We start from the raw sequence: 13,561 nt of genomic DNA, 5'->3' as shown, positions 1-13,561 counted from the left end.
TCTCTCCCCTTCCCTTGTTTCAATGCCGCCCCTAATCACAGCGCCCACGTCATCTGGAATTTATTTACAGAAGTGCAGTGGATGGAAACACGACTCATTTCGCATAATTTTCTGCCAGTATTTCTTTATTGCACCTAACATTTGAGAACGTTTTTGGATGGAAACCCAGCTCCTCTCGTTCACTCCTGCTTGCTCTCTCTTTAACTATCTCAAACATTCTTGCATATTTGCTTTCAATTTAAGAGCTACATCCTGTTATTTCTCTAATAAATCTGACTTCACTGTTGTGATCATCCTCAGTGTTGGACAGCCAGTAACCCTCACTGTGTCTATTCACAGAGCAAAGGTTTGTTTGCTCAGCAAGACAAACAGGCCCTTGCTTACGGGCAGAAATGAGTCCCCAATGATCATTAGATTCATTTTGCCCTAATTAAACCAAAGTGTCAATATTGCTCTCACTCGCTGTCTCTTCATTACATTTCAAAAGAGATAAATGAGTTGACGCTTTTGTCAAAATTGCTTACGGTCCGTTCTGTCTACAACATTGGTGTCTAAATATTTTAATGGTTTTATGGTGTTACATCAAATTCTTATACAACAAATATTCCTTTTTTGTTTACACTGTGACAACACCAGCTGCCCTTTGTGTGCACAGTGAATGGATGAATAGAAGTGGTCCAAAATTACCTGCCATGAAGTCTCGTTACATTGTATTCCATTCTTTTATAAAGTTGCAATTTCTGCAAAAGGGTTTGAATTGCAACAGCCACAATTTGCTTTTCCTTCTTTTTTTGTCAGAACCAATTTCCTCAAAAGAAAGAGACCCTGCGTGCTATTCTGTAAGGAGTGTTTGATCAGGGAAAATGAATGTGAAAACCAGAGGAGGATTTAAACGTTTTTCCTTGGCTGCAGATGCTTAATAGCCAGCATTGAAAAATCTAAAAACCATAACTATGTTCAATATCAAACTCCTCAACATGACCTTGAGCTTGTCCTTTTAAAAACCATCTTCCCACATCATCGTCACATCAGCACTGTTTGAAAATATTGATGTTTCAGAAAGTCTTTGCAGACTTGTTTGCATGAAAATGTAGCTGAGATGTCTTTTTGTCTTTTTTTTCCCCCCCAGAGTTACATGATTCCCCTGAAGCAAGTCTTAACTCCACAGGAGATGGAGGCCATTTTTGTTAATCTAGAGGTGGGTGCACTCTTACATTTTCTAAAAGACCATCAAGTCTGAAGCATTTGTATTATGCTTTCACTTTCCATATTGTATATTAATAAAATATTGGTTACATATCATTAACTGTAGAGAATAAAATTTACACTAGTAGCTTTTATAATAATTAGATGTTTAAGATTTTCAAACCTAATCTCCATTTAAGGTGAGGCATTATGTAAAATACTATCTATGGAGTTCCATGATTAAAATTTGTTTGATTTGCATTAAACTGAAAATAGAACAAAAACTATAATTTTTCTTGGACCATGTTCTAAATATCTAGCTCCTGTTTTGGCCCTTTGTTTTATTTTGCACTTTGTAATGATGCTTATTACAGGGTCTTATCAGAGTAAGTTCATGTGAAGAAAGCCATAAAAGATTCACGTTTATATACTCTGTGTGTGATTAACAGTAGAGGTTTTTCTGCTCCTAGTGAACTCCTGGTCAGTGTTTTAGTGTGTGGTGCTGGATTAAAGCATGAATGGCCCTGACACTGTAATTTACTGTAGGAAATCATCAAAGTTCATTTTGCCATGCTGAGAGCCATTGACCTGAATATGATGAGCGGAGGAAATGGCCTGGGAAAGATCTTCCTAGACTTCAAAGAGAGGTCAGTAACATTTTAACACTATCTCTGTATGACTGAGAAAGTAAGACAGAGTGAGAGAGTGAAACCAGCAGGAGATACATGTAACAATGTCAGTGATGGATCCAAAATAGTTAGTAAATAAATAAAATCAGGTGCAGAAATAAGCTGCATCTTCAAACATTTGTAGAAACCACATAGAAACAATGAATCTGCTTTATTAGTGGCAATAGAACAGAATGCTCTGGAGCAACTGCACAAGTCTTATGTCGCTAAGCTTAATACCAAAGGTAATGTAACTCTAGCAGCAATGAAACAGAATCCTCTGAAGTGATTGAGCTACGTCCATCACCTTTGGAGTGAGTTGGGAGACACATTCTGTATAAATAGCTTTGATTACAGAAGATAAATGTGAATATTAGGAGTCTGCTTCATATCAGTTTAGACGTATAGCTTTATGAAAAACAGGAAAACCATCCAGCGTTATGAAATAAATGTAATGTTCATTTGTAATGTAGGAGAAGTCTTTTACATTGCATTTTGACCTGCAGTCCCATTGGTCACTGGTCTGGAGACTGCTGTTGAACCAGCGCACACATACTGCAGATATGTAGACTCTCTGAGCACTGGAGCATGTCTAAAGGACAAGTAGTAGTCAGCTAATTCTTCCCATGCTTCAGTACTTGCTTTGTGTCATCAGACTTTATTGAGACCCAGTGTGGCCTTCTTTGCCAATCATACTGAAGCCTGGCCCTGCTGTTTTCAGCAAAATCACAGTGTTATTCCAGCCGGGACCCTACTAGACGACGCCTAATGAAACTGCTCACACTCTTGCTTCCGAGCTGTTAGAATCTGCCAATCCTCAGGGATCCAATCTTTGCTCTTTCACATCTATGGTTTATTAAGCAGCCAGAGTGATACTTTGACTCAGTCTCTCTGCATTAGAATCTCAACAATGCAGAGCTCTTGCTCAGTCACTCACAGGGCACATGCTGTTTTATATTACAAAATCTTTCCGTCTGGTGTCTCTGTAATGAATTACTTTTGGCCACTGCCAAATGACTCTTTTGCCTTGTACGTATAGCCATTGGTCATTGTATACAGTCAGTAACCATAGGCCATGTTTTGCTCTTCACAATTTGTCAGCCATCCCTCATCTATCAAAGCAAAAGGTACATTTTTAACACAATGAAGATAACAGCATTTAAAGACATGTTGTTACTGTAACAGACAGCAACAAAATGCAATACTTTGTGAGCCCTGAAGTAGTATATCTTCGATAATTATTACATACGTGACTCACCACAACGCAGTTATTCTTTCATTGTATTTTCATCGGTGGGTTGAAGGCAAATTTCTCTAAACTGATGGAGGAAAAAGCACATTTCTCATGCTGTTTTAAAACACAGAAGTTGTTAGTGAGGTTTTTAAGTAAAATTTTGCTTTGCTCCCCTTCACATTGACTTGAGAGTAGACTTTACATTTGGGTAAATCACAGATACAAATTAACTTGAGTAGACTGTTATCTTTGGATTGTCGTGATATGCATAACATCTCCATGATCAAAACACTTTCTTTTCATGTTTGTTTTATTTATATGTCACTCGACATTTTATTCGAGATTTTATATATTCATTTTGTGTGATTTTATTTATTTATTTATTTATTATTTGTTTGTTTTCCTCCCTCTCTCTCTCTCCTTAATTAATGACAAATCCGTCTTAGTGAACCCTGAATAAACTAGATTTCAGATGTTGTGATGTATTGTTTCCGGGCTTGATCTGGAGCTAAGTAACTTATATCACTTCATTTTATAGTGAAGTTTATTGATGAGAATGAGGGTCTTTGATTGGCAGCTGCAGTAAGCTCAATTTGCTGGATGCTACAGGTGCAAAGTGGTTTTATAATGGCCGTAAAGATCCATTATCACTGCAGGCTTTGTTCATGGCATTGCATTTAGATGAGACATGAGACTAAAGAGAAATGACATTAGATTAAACATTAAATTAGCCCATTCGCTCTAGTAATTGTTTGTTGAGGGGTGACCCCACCACCCTGGGTAGTTTGTGTCAGTTGTTGAAAGTGAGAGAATGGCTGCTGAAAGAATGTCATCTGTAAGAATTCTGAGTTTATTTTTTATATGTATTTTAAATAATTTCACTTTGACTCACCCACAGCTCTTTTTTTGTACTCTTGCACACATTCAAATCTCTTTATCCCCTCCCTTCTCTCCTTCAGGCAGCGTATTTCATATCCTCCTCTTCTGTCATACCTTTGATATCTTATCTGGTTTTGCTTGATGGGTAAAAGGGTAAATGTGCTGTGAGCTGGAGTTGGGTTAGTTTGTGGGTTGTGATAAGGAGCGCAGAGGGTTTTACATCAGTGTGAGTGAATAGCACAGCTGCAGGGTGCAGGCTCAGATTTGCATAGAGTTCTAGAGCTGTTCTCTTCACCCTGCAGAGGTGGAGGCGATGATAATCACGGGTTTGGCTTTCTTAATGAACGCAGAGGCTGACAGCAGCTTCCAAAGAATGTCCTCTTAAATCCAGCCCCCTTTTTTCCAGTTAAAGATAAGTCATCTTCATTTCCAGAAAAAAAAAACTGTGTCTGTGTGTGTCTGTGTGCACAGTTCCAGAAAAACATTCTTCATTGTTGTGTATATTTTTATAGTATTATTGCAAGCTTACTTATGTTTTACTTACTTTTTTTGTTGTTTGATTTGTGTACAGCCCACACCAAGACATTTTACACTTAGGACACTCTGCGTTAGGAAAATACAAAGCAAGAATCAAGAGCCTTGATTTTTATTTTAAACTTTTTCCTCCAAACCACTAGATGAATTTTTTTTTACAGTTCCCAAATATCGATTAACATAAAGTCACTGCTTTGTACTGCACACTCCTAGCAAAGATAGAGTCTGATTAATCTAACTGCATCACTGGTAAACGTTCGTGCAGAAGCTCGAACTGGACAGTGGCAATTTTATATCTGTACTGACTTATGTATATGTATATACGGGGAATTATTTTGCTTGATGTTAATAACTTGATATATAGCTTATGTATATATGTTTTATTACATCTTCTTCCATGTCCTGACACTGTATTAAAATGTTTGTGTGTGCCAACAAATGTGCCAGCCTCTGTTCAGGAGAAAATGATCTGATTGCTAAGATTTGGTGGAGGTATAAGCTGTTGTTTTAAAAAAGCATCATCTAAAGAATAGAATGAGGCAGCAGCTTCATCGTTTGGGGGCATCAGTTTGCATAGGTAATTGTCTCATTAGAGGAAGAGAGATCTCTCTGCTTGGCCCCGAGGCTTGTGTGTCATGGAGCTGGCGTGACATCTCTGCCTCTTTTGCCTGCACTCTTTTGTTTATCTAACTCTTAAGACTGTGATCTGATCCAACCGCCTTGCCTTGGGCTCCTGTGCTAATGTGTTCTTTGTCCCACTACAGAAAGGACCCAACACACACACAAAAACACACTCTCTTGTCCATAGCCTCTCTTAGATTGCAAAACGGAAGGTGCACAGCAAGTTCTGTTTTGATTATTATTATTATTATATTATATAATAATAATAAATAAATAAAATAATAATAATTATATGTTTATACAAACTGTCCTGTACATAGACACCTATTTTTCAGCATTTATTCTGAATTCAAACACACATACACACACACACACACCTACCTCCTTTTTGTTGCAAGAACAGCTACTACTCACCTGGGAAGACTTTTTATTAGATATGAGGATTTGATTGCATTCACCCCCAAAGGTAATATTGAGGTCAGACTGTGATACTGACTGATTAGTTCTATGTCAAACATCATGCAAGTCCATCCCACAGGTATCCGATGAAGCTCCATTACTCCAGAGAACGCATTTCCACTGCTTCTCAGCCCAATGAATTGGGCTTATTCTACAGGCCCATTCTATATGGCATCGGGCATGATGACCTTATAAGCGTCCCATTCTGTTAGTGATGCTTTTATACAGTGAGGGTTTGTGCAGTTGAACACCTGTGTACCTTAAAATAACAGGAGTCAGTAATAGAAGGGGCATGGATATTTTTTAGGGCATATACTGTATATAATCTTTCTTTCAGTTGTATTTTTTTTCACTTTGACCTGGCAGTTGCTGTAGAATTTCGTCCATGGCCCAAACATTTGCGTCAGTCTTATCCTGCTTTAAACAAAATCAGACAAACCATAACGTCAGACATGCTTTTCTAGAATTTAAAGGATGTTTGAAAGTCTCTTTGAAGGAATAAAAACACCTCTGCCGTGACACAGATCTGCATATGACAGAGAATGGTAATATTTACATTTGGTGACATTATTCATAATACAGCTGAGAGTATTTTTGGTAGATTATTCATTTCATTAGAGCAGGACTACGTCATATGTCTTTGGCATTCGGCTTGTGATTGACATGTTTCTGTGTCTCATTATGAAGTGCGTGCTTCTTTTTCGTCTTCCTCTACAAAGAGGGAATTGGCCAGGGGATTTGGCTCGCCTGGCGCCTGCTGTGCACCACACCTCCATTTGTGACTCTGAGGGCCAGAGTGACTTTAATTAATTTTCTTATCTCCTCTTGTATGTCCCAGTGACCTTTAGCAGCGATGCGTTCTGCAGAATGAAATGAATGAGAAGCTTTCGGGGACGCTGACTCATTGAATGGAAGAGGGAAAATGCCAGTGTATTTTTTTTATTTTATTTTGTTTTATAAAGTGTCTATGCTTAGCGAGAAGGAGGGGAGGAGAGAATGAGAAAGGATATGGAGGGGGGAGAGAGAATGAAGAAATATGAAGCTACAGTACTTTAGCTTAGAGCCAGCCAGAGGAAAAGGTCACCTAGCACTTAAAGAAGATTCACACTACGCAGTCCAACCATTTAGGAGACTCGTTCAAAAACACTCTTGCTGCTGATGGAACTGATAATAGGTAGGAATGTTAGCAGCTGCTTGGCTGCTGTGTGTGAGCCTGAGTGTGCTGGCTGTTTTTAAGCGGAGGTGAGGGGTGCTCAGCGCCACGTGTCAGAACCTATTACCTTGCTCTGTGCTTGTCACTTCTGCTTTGCGCTGAGCTTTCCTCAGCAGTCCCACTCTTATTCCACAGGCAGACAGAGAGGTTTACAGGGTGAGCGTTCAGACCAAATTGTGTTTTCTCTGAAATAACATGCATGATAGACCTCCCATAATAAGAAATCCATGTGAGAACACCCAACAGCCTTGGGAGAGATTCATTTATACAGTGTTTACATGGCAGTAGCAAAGGCAACCACCCAAGGGAGTGTACACACTTAAGTGATCCTGGTGTTCATTCATTATTTCATAAACCAATTATTAAAATATTTATTCATTCACTCATTCGTTTATTCATTCTCCCAACCTTCTCCTTTGTACCGTGTTTCCCCGATAGTAAGACGCAGTGTGGGTTTTAGGGGGGTCGGCTAATGTAAGACGTACCCCGAAAGTAAGACATAGTAAACTGTACGTTGGAAAAATATAAGCCATAGTACCGGTACCTTTTGCTGCATTAACTGCGGGATGCGGACGGATCTGGAGCGGAATGAGCAGAGGGATGTGGAGGCCGCGGGAGCAGCAGTAATGTTGTCCGTGGTCCAACACGCAGCCATGGTTGTCATGGAATAAATCTGTTTTATCTTCCAGTATAACATATTCAAACTGTTCGTTCTTACCGTTTTTCATTGTTTTACATGTTATACATGGAAATACCGTCATGATACGGTTGTAACAAGACATTCTTGGCACTTGCTTTTATAAAACTGTTTTATGGTGAATACCATACTGTTCAGGTTGTTAATAAATGTTAATTTTATGGTTAAAACAAAAATCGACATTTTTTACCAATATAAGACATACCCCGAAAGTAAGACATAGTGGGACTTTTGGGGGTAAAAAGAATGTATGACACTGTCTTACTTTCGGGGAAACACGGTAGTTGTGGATGATAACTTAATCAATGACATTAAATATATTATAGCTATTGTGTTGTCTACAATACTGTGAATAATACAGGGACCACTATTTCATTTGTATATTGCTCATTAAAAATAAGCTGTTAAGAAAAATTACACAGACACTCTTCACTATTACCCTTTGTAGACTTTTATTTAAAGATATCTGCTGAGATATTTCCCCATAGTTTCAAAGTTCAGTTACAAAAGGCTTCACTCAGTTGTTTTATCCCTCATCTTAAGTGCTGTGAGTGAGTAGAACCTAACTCACCTGAATGTAGTAGAAATGGAGACTTCTGCTCAAAAGAATTATTGCTGGAAAAAAATATTGCTAAACTCTTTCGCCCTTTGCGGTTGTCAGAATGCAACATCTTAACGCAGGCAGGCTCCCAAAGCCAATGCGACAGCAGTGTCACAAATCACAGCGTTTCTTATCATTTCAGCATCTTTAAACTGTGACATGTGAAGTGCTGGGGGCTGAGGTGCTAGGTGTAGGAAGGTTTTTTTTTGCTGAGAATGTAGCACTTGGAGCTGGATCAGTAAAAGCTTTAGTACAGGCTTCTTAGAGAGCATACTCCCTGTGGTGTCACAGCGGCTACATGCTGCTCGTGGCCATTTACGAAAGCCTGTATGGACTGTATGAGATTGCATGATTGATAGTATGTTAATGATCTCCATTATCTACCATTATGCTGCATTCAGTGTAGGTCTGTTTTAAAATAAAACCTGCACTTTGGAAACCATGGTTAAAATCATTATAGCTTCATACAAAAAGCTCATATAGCTGAAATGCATTTTAGCCACATATAATAGAGCAATGAATCTTGACTGCACCATAGGCCTGGGTGGTATTGATTAAATTTGGTATCTCTCAATTTTCCACATGCAGCGTTACTTTATCAAACAATGTTTATTTTTTGCTTTAGTAAAGTTAATTCATTTATTGTCATTTCAAACATTTATTTACTTTATTCTCCTGGAAATATGGCTATGAAAATGTGCTGGTTTATGAACTTATGGAACTGGGTGGAGCTTTTAATATTACAGCTGCCACGATTGAACCAAGAAATTAACGTACATTTACGGAAAAAGGTTGCATCCCGTGAAATTGCTTCATGAACACACTAGGCTTCACATTGCTAAGTCAAACATCCATCCATCCATCCATTATCTGTAACCGCTTATCCAATTTAGGGTCGCGGGGGGTCCAGAGCCTACCTGGAATCATCGGGCGCAAGGCGGGAATACACCCTGGAGGGGGCGCCAGTCCTTCACAGGGCAACACAGACACACACACACATTCACTCACACCTACGGACACTTTCGAGTCGCCAATCCACCTGCAACGTGTGTTTTTGGACTGTGGGAGGAAACCGGAGCATCCGGAGGAAACCCACGCGGACACGGGGAGAACACACCAACTCCTCACAGACAGTCACCCGGAGCGGGAATCGAACCCACAACCTCCAGGTTCGTGGAGCTGTGTGACTGCGACACTACCTGCTGCGCCACCGTGCCGCCCCGCTAAGTCAAACAAGGGAATGTTATTTGATGGTTGGTTTGGGAAATAATGGAGCGTCTATAATATGTCTCTATGTTGACTATTTACTAATACCATAAAATATAAATATCACTAGTGTTGCACCAGTATTATTATTAGTATTAGTATATGCTAATATAGACAATATATCAGTCAGGGCTGCTTGACCAATTCTAGATCCAGTCTTTATTGTTTCTTCAGATCTGCTTTATCAATATCTCTGAAGAGGAAGATGGTGTTACAGACTGAAGCCTGATTTTTGGAATATGATGGAACTTATGATTTGGAGGTTGTGAGTTAATAGGCAGTTTAAAAACTAAACTTGCTAAGTCTGTTTATAAATTTGTTAAATTTTAAATAACAGGGCTGTGTAACTGATAAAATAACTGCGTATATAATACAGGTTTAGTTGTAGTGTAAGCTCAACTCACATGTTCTCTGTGGTAGCATATCATACTTCACTCTTCTGCAGTTTTATGGTTTGAGCAGAAGCCAGGAGTGCACTGGTTTTGGGAATGCACATTGGCAGCACTAACATTTGCTGGAAGTGGGATACATTTCTTTGGCAATTTTTTTTTTTTTTTTTTAAGTTTGGGCTAGGGCCCTTAGTTCCTGTGAACGGAAATATCAGTTCTACAATAATCAAAGACCAGAAAACCAGAAATATCCCTCTTGCAAGTAAGAACGTATGTTATCAACCATCAGCCCGCAGACCGGTACCATGCAATGGGGCTCTGTGTACTTGACTGCAACAACTGCAAACTACTGCATGTAGCAGCATAACTAAATATGACCATTTTTTTTAATGCTGTATCTTTCATAAGACAGTTATTGCAATTGAAACACATCTCTGCTTGGCGGTCAGTCAAAAATGCTGGGCGGTGCCCTTCCAGTCTGTGGTCATAATAAGTTTGGGAACCCCTGACATAAAGGTTTGCCAGAACACTGTTCCAGAGCATTCTGGTCTCTTTTTAACTCCTGATGAGAAGTGATGGCTGAGTGATTTATAAATATGTGCACATTATTAGTGGTTTCATAAATTGAAAATTTATTTTCTTTACTCTAAAACAACCTTTAAAAAGTTTTATTAGCATCTGTTTGTTGTGCTGCTATAAAGGCTTTATATAGAAAGGTCATGGTCATAGGGTACAGAATAAAAATAGCATTAAGTCTGTAATGCCCCTAGTTTGCCGCTGTGTCCTTGGCTCTCTTGGAGAGAGAAAGAGGTCAGTGTGGTGAGGTGTTTGATGAAGGCTGCCCTCGGGGTGAAAGCTTTCTGTGTTTTGTACAAAAACAGGCTTTACAGGGCTGAACACAACAAAACCTTTACCCCCTTCATTTAACATCACATCACAGATCTCTTTACTTTAAATCTCTCTCCTCAACCCTGTCCACGGTTATTACACACCATACAGCACAAATACAGAGGAATCAAGCTCCTCTGTTTATTATAATTCATTATATACAAAGCAGTTAATACTAAACATTAGAAATTATTATTAGTAAGTATAAGTAATAATTGCTTTCATCTCTCCCTCCCTTTCTCTCGCTCTCTCCTTTATGATCCACCCTACATATTTGATCTGAAAATTGGCTCATAAAAAAGACCTTCATGTCCAATTATGTCTGTGACATCTGTTATTAGAGCTAATTCCTGACACCTGCCCCTACATTTTCTGTATGCTACTGAATCTATGTTGTGACGCGTAATTGAACAGGACTCCCATTAATCTTCATCAGTCCTGCTCCTCGAGGAGCACAGCCGTCTCTCCGGCTCCACATCAGCTCTTAATCAGGCCTGCTTAGCCCAGGGGCACAGAGGTCCTGGCAGGGAGCAGAGCAGCAGGGAAGTCCTTCAAGCTCCTCTGGGGCTCCACATCCACACTCAGCCTTCTCCAACTGCACACACATGCAGATGAGGAATGTTATGGTCACTGTATGAGGTTTTATGAGTCAGCTGAGTACTGAATTTGACAGAAAGACTGGGTATTTTCAGAAGCGTGTTACACGCTGAGCAAGTGACATTTGTGGTGACTTGTGTGGTGAGTGCTTGTTGATACTTAGCTGGGAGTTGGCTTCATCTGACACTCATTTTCTGGCCTGTTATTGATTTCTAAGGACATGTCAGTTTCCAGTTTGCCATTAGCACTCAGTAGAATAATATATTTTATTTGTGAGAAAAAAGAATGACCTTTAAAATAGCACTCTGTGGTTAACTGCTGAGTTTCAAAGCTTGGACATTGTGTACTACATACATTTAATGTAAACCACTGTGTGGTTTGAATAATGAGGTTGTAATGTTGAAGCATGAATGGCGCAAGCGTTTGTTCTGACAACCAGAACAAAACAGTTTAATTGAGGTAATCAAGTTATCTTGGCAGTACGAGTCTATAATTTGAGTTGCTGGTGGGGTTAGGTATTAGTGCTTAAGTAATGAATAATTACTAGCCTCACATCAGTTCAGTGCACAGGTGTGATAGGTCATTTTATCTTATATTTAGCAAGGGTCATATTAAGGAAAACAAATGGAGAAGGTACAAAACACTTGAGCAAAGTGGGGAAAAAAAATCTATTTTAAAAATACTGCATTTTTCCTGTAGATGAAAGTGGCTAAGAGTCTTATGTAAGTGAATGATCAAATGACAGAGGACTTTGGATGTCTGTCATCTCATGCTTGCTGATTGTTGTGGCAGGATATAGATTGAACTTCCCCACAAAGTCTTAGCAAATAACAGAGCCATATTTGAGCAGCCAGACTGGATTTAAGTCGACTTTGTGCCAGGGCAATTTTTGACTTGTACTCTCAGTCCAGTGTCTTCAAAAAGGTTCTGTGTGGTGCTACTTTTCTTCACTGAGGATCTTTCAAAGCAGTAATTACACTCTGTCATGCAAGCCTTTCTCCGAGCAAGACCATGATTAAGAGGCAGAACTGCCAAAAGTGTCCAAGCATTTTGTGATTGTCGGCCATGCCAGTGCCCTACTTTAATCAGAGGCGAAGATCTGTGCCACACGTGGTGACATCCTCCAGGCAGAGGGACGCTGGACATCTTCCAATCTGAGCTGATCTGTGTCAGTAGTCCATTTTGACATGTAATGAATAATCATTTGATATTCTCAGTCGCCCAGATTAGATTTAAGTGAATATCTTCAAAAAGATTTGTTCAAAATTAATTAGGATCGTTTGGCTGTTGCTTTGCTTTTACTGCCATGGTTCTGCTGAATCACTTGATTTGATTTGTAGACTGGAGCCCTAGTCTTTTGTGTGCCAGTTCTAGTGGGCATAAAAAATGTAAGTGCTTAATATTAAAAGGAACATAATGAACGATGTTAAATCATAATCATAATAATAATGAACTGTAACTGTGTGTCCTCTGTAGGTTGCTGATCTACGGTCAGTACTGCAGTCACATGGAGCATGCTCAGAAGACCCTGGAGGAGCTCACTGTCACACGTGAGGACGTGAAGAATAAAGTGGAGGTAAACTCACTCATTTTTAGCATCTCCTGCCCTTTCCTCGTTCTCTTCTGATCAAACTCATTAGCCTTATCAGCTCAGTGGAGATACACACAGACTCTTATCCATAAATCATTGAAGCTGGTCAAGTGCACTGGAGGCAGTGCAATTCCGTTTTGTCTTAATCAAGTTCCTGCTGTGAGGACTTATCGACTCCAGAATGATGTTTACACAGACTGATAGCTGGCACTAATCCAGATGGCGACATGAAAACTGCGCTTTGTCCTAATGTTCAGAGCATGTGTCAGAGTTATGTGATGCAAGCAGAAGTGGCACTCTATTAGAGAGAGTCGCTCCGAGCCTCTATCTCCAGAACTTGGTGGAGCGGTACTGAAAGTATGTAAAGAGTTAGCAGTGACCTATTTACCAACGTGGGTTCTACAGGAGTCTCAGTTGCCCAGAGCACACCCAAAGGCACAAAAGTAGCTCCAGTGGATCGTCCCTCCCTCTCTTTTTTCTCTCTCTGGGACAGTATGCTCAGACAGAACTGTCCCACACCACACAGCAGCTGACATTTTTGGGACAGTAACTTATTACCGCACACAAAATATTGGACAAGTTTTTTCACGTTACAAATGCAAGGTCTTTCCATCTATTTGTGAATAGCTAATACATAAAGGCAGCATCTTTACAGCTTACAGCCACATAAAGCAAATACTTTTCCTGACTTCAATAAGAAGCTAAGATCTTATAAATAAGAAACTCGGAAAGTATAGAT

General features: G+C 39.5%; 1 protein-coding gene across 6 annotated transcripts in view; it reads left to right on the top strand.

Moving 5' to 3' along the window:
• vav2 (vav 2 guanine nucleotide exchange factor) overlaps positions 1-13,561 on the top strand; it is a 185,499-nt gene that overhangs the window by 153,876 nt on the left and 18,062 nt on the right. For all 6 annotated transcript variants that reach the window (XM_066645361.1, XM_066645366.1, XM_066645365.1 and 3 more), the window contains 3 exons: positions 1,130-1,198; positions 1,732-1,832; positions 12,708-12,807. In XM_066645361.1, the coding sequence (XP_066501458.1) occupies positions 1,130-1,198; positions 1,732-1,832; positions 12,708-12,807 (270 nt within the window). The remainder of the gene's footprint in view (positions 1-1,129; positions 1,199-1,731; positions 1,833-12,707; positions 12,808-13,561) is intronic.

The sequence above is a fragment of the Hoplias malabaricus genome, chromosome 15, assembly GCF_029633855.1.
Source record: "Hoplias malabaricus isolate fHopMal1 chromosome 15, fHopMal1.hap1, whole genome shotgun sequence".
In the NCBI taxonomy this organism is placed as follows: Eukaryota; Metazoa; Chordata; class Actinopteri; order Characiformes; family Erythrinidae; genus Hoplias; species Hoplias malabaricus.
The sequence above is the reverse complement of the archived record's forward strand: the minus strand, read 5'-3'. Positions and strand labels throughout refer to the sequence as shown.